At 35.4% G+C, this 2,427-nt stretch overlaps 1 protein-coding gene across 2 annotated transcripts in view; it reads left to right on the top strand.

Annotated features, from left to right (window-relative positions):
- arfgap3 (ADP-ribosylation factor GTPase activating protein 3) overlaps positions 1 to 2,215 on the top strand; it is an 8,383-nt gene extending 6,168 nt beyond the window's left edge. Inside the window, exons 15-16 of one of the 2 annotated variants that reach the window (XM_014004232.1) lie at positions 178 to 302; positions 423 to 2,215. In XM_014004232.1, the coding sequence (XP_013859686.1) occupies positions 178 to 302; positions 423 to 440 (143 nt within the window). In that variant the 3' untranslated portion in view covers positions 441 to 2,215. Of the gene's footprint in view, positions 1 to 174; positions 303 to 422 lie in introns of both variants that reach the window. The other variant, XM_014004231.1, reaches the window with a different exon arrangement.
- Positions 2,216 to 2,427: the final 212 nt, after the last annotated feature.

Below are 2,427 nucleotides of genomic sequence, written 5' to 3'. Positions count from 1 at the left end.
GTATACAGTATGTTTATCATATTAAGACTAATGTTACAACTAATCGGGGATCCCTTTAAATTCAGAAATGAGTTATTTGGTTTTGTTGTTAAAAAACTAAAGTTTAAATGTTTGAATTTCCTCCTGGCAGCAGCCAGTTTTGAAGATGTTTCTGATTTCAGCTTGTCTCGTTAGCAGGAAGTTCATACCGCCTGAGCAGCGTCCTGCCCAGCGCTCCCGACATGTCGCAGCTCAAACACGGCGTGCGCTCGGTCGCAGGGAAGCTGTCCGTCATGGCGAGCGGCGTAGTTAACACAATCCAGGTCTGTTTAAAAAAAAAAAAACACGACATCTTTGGGAAACAGAATTGCACTTTTCTAATAAAGCTCATCTTTCTCCTCGTTTATTTTATTTAAATTTTTAAYTCTGATTGTTTTTGCCAGGACCACTACAACTCCTGAGTCGCAGTGTTGATGTCGGGAACATCTTCTGTGAGCACTCTGCTGAGGAGAAACAGGAAACAGATTTATCAACGCTTGCAGCAAGTCTACAGATTTACAAAAAAAAAAGTTTTTCTTTCAGCTGAAGTGTATAGMTCTAAGACTAGAACTTAAACCAACGAGTGGAAGGATTTTTTTCTGGAAACAACTTGAAGGGAGACTTAAAGAATTTAGTCTGAATATATCTCYGGTTAAAGGTTTGCATATGTAGGCATATTGTATGTAGCCAAGTGAGTAGCTCTGTGGTGTTTTTAAACGAGGGCCGTCCTGATGATTATAATATTCTTTGTGTMGTTTTTCATGCACACTTTGTCGTTCACACAGGCTTGAAAGTGTCCTTTCTGTTCTCAAAGTGCACTTAGGTTTGCTCCTCCACAATCTGGACCAAAAGCTGACACAGACCTTGAGGGACCACRTATGTTTTGCTTCACTGAATATGCTAAAATCCATCCATTGCTGGAGAGGTCGCTTTGTTTGCTCAGAACTTCTTTATGCTTTAAGTTGCTGCTTTCTTTTGGTTCTGCATACAAAGCTGCAAGAGGGAAAAATGCTGAAGTTGCGTCMGATTTCTTTAAAGTTGTGGGAATTGTAAATAAAGGTAGCAAATTTGATTTAAAGCTGTTTCAGAACCAAAACTTGACGTTATTTAAAAGTAAGCTTAGCAGTTGGGAGTAAAGTTAGTTTTAGGTCCTGGCACCAAAGAGCAAGTATATTTTTCACGTTTTCTTTAATTAAATAAAAAATAAAAAATAATTAAAAAAAAGCTATTGCAGCAGAAGGACTCTGCTTTATGCAGGATCATTGCACTATTTAATTTGTCCTCAGTTGTGTTGTTTAGAATGAGACACTATTAATATCGTAATATATACATTTATTACGTGTAGAAGGGTGCCTTTTGGTTGAAGTTTCTATGTTGAAAGCTTTGATGAAATGACAATTTTACTTTTTAATCGTTTAAATCGAAAAATAGATTTACTTAGGAGTTATTTTGGACAATCCAAGTTTAAAACGATGTTCTGTTATTATTGGGATTCAACACTGCCAGTCCAGAAATCCATATAAATGTTTTGTGACGCCCCCAGAAATTGAGGATTAGTTAAAGAGTCTGAAGCGATCCCTGCAGAAWCCAAACGAACCACATCCCAGTCTGCTGGCAAACCCAACCCAAAGGCTCAGTTTAGAAGGAATTAGTTTACAGCTCTACAGAGGATGATACTAAGTAACTTCTTTAAAATAAGACAGTTCACCCCTTTACTGTATGCCTTAGTTAAAAAAAAATATTCATTCAGCTTGATTTCTATATTACAATGTAATCTTGTTACCCATTGGTTAGATATCTGAACTTTCTAGCTTGAGCTGTTTTTAATGTTTCTGCGTCAACGATGCAACCACATTCGCTTTGCTTTCTGTCGAGTTGTCTTTTTCTGTTGGATAATTAATGTTACATGAAAGAATATCCGTGTGTAATCTGCATGACCTTTTGTGATACACAGTATACAGACATTCTGAAAATAGGAAAGACCCCCCCCCCCCTTTTTTTTAGTGACTAAAGTTGGCTATCAATAGCTACATACAATAGTTGTCTATGGCTTTGACTTGCAATTTATATAAAAAAATAAACTGATAATCAATTTGTGACTATTTGTGATGTATGTAAAATTTTGCAAAAATGCCAAATCAGCTTGTTCGTAAACCGTTTTAACTTTATGTTCAAATAAACATTTTGCATTGGTTAATATGTGTGAAAACATTATTTCTATAATTCTTAGGGATTTTTCAATTAATCATCTTTTAGTGTGTCTTATGTGTACTAATAACTTTGACTGGACTATTTTGAGTTTTTCATTTCTTAAATAATCCTTATTTAGGCGTTTTAATGTAATTGACAAGTTATTTAAATAAAAATTGTACATTTTTGCCAAGGAAATAAATTGGATGACAGTTTTTC

Source organism: Austrofundulus limnaeus, unplaced genomic scaffold (assembly GCF_001266775.1).
Source record: "Austrofundulus limnaeus strain Quisiro unplaced genomic scaffold, Austrofundulus_limnaeus-1.0 Scaffold22, whole genome shotgun sequence".
NCBI classification, from domain to species: Eukaryota; Metazoa; Chordata; class Actinopteri; order Cyprinodontiformes; family Rivulidae; genus Austrofundulus; species Austrofundulus limnaeus.
The sequence above is the reverse complement of the archived record's forward strand: the minus strand, read 5'-3'. Positions and strand labels throughout refer to the sequence as shown.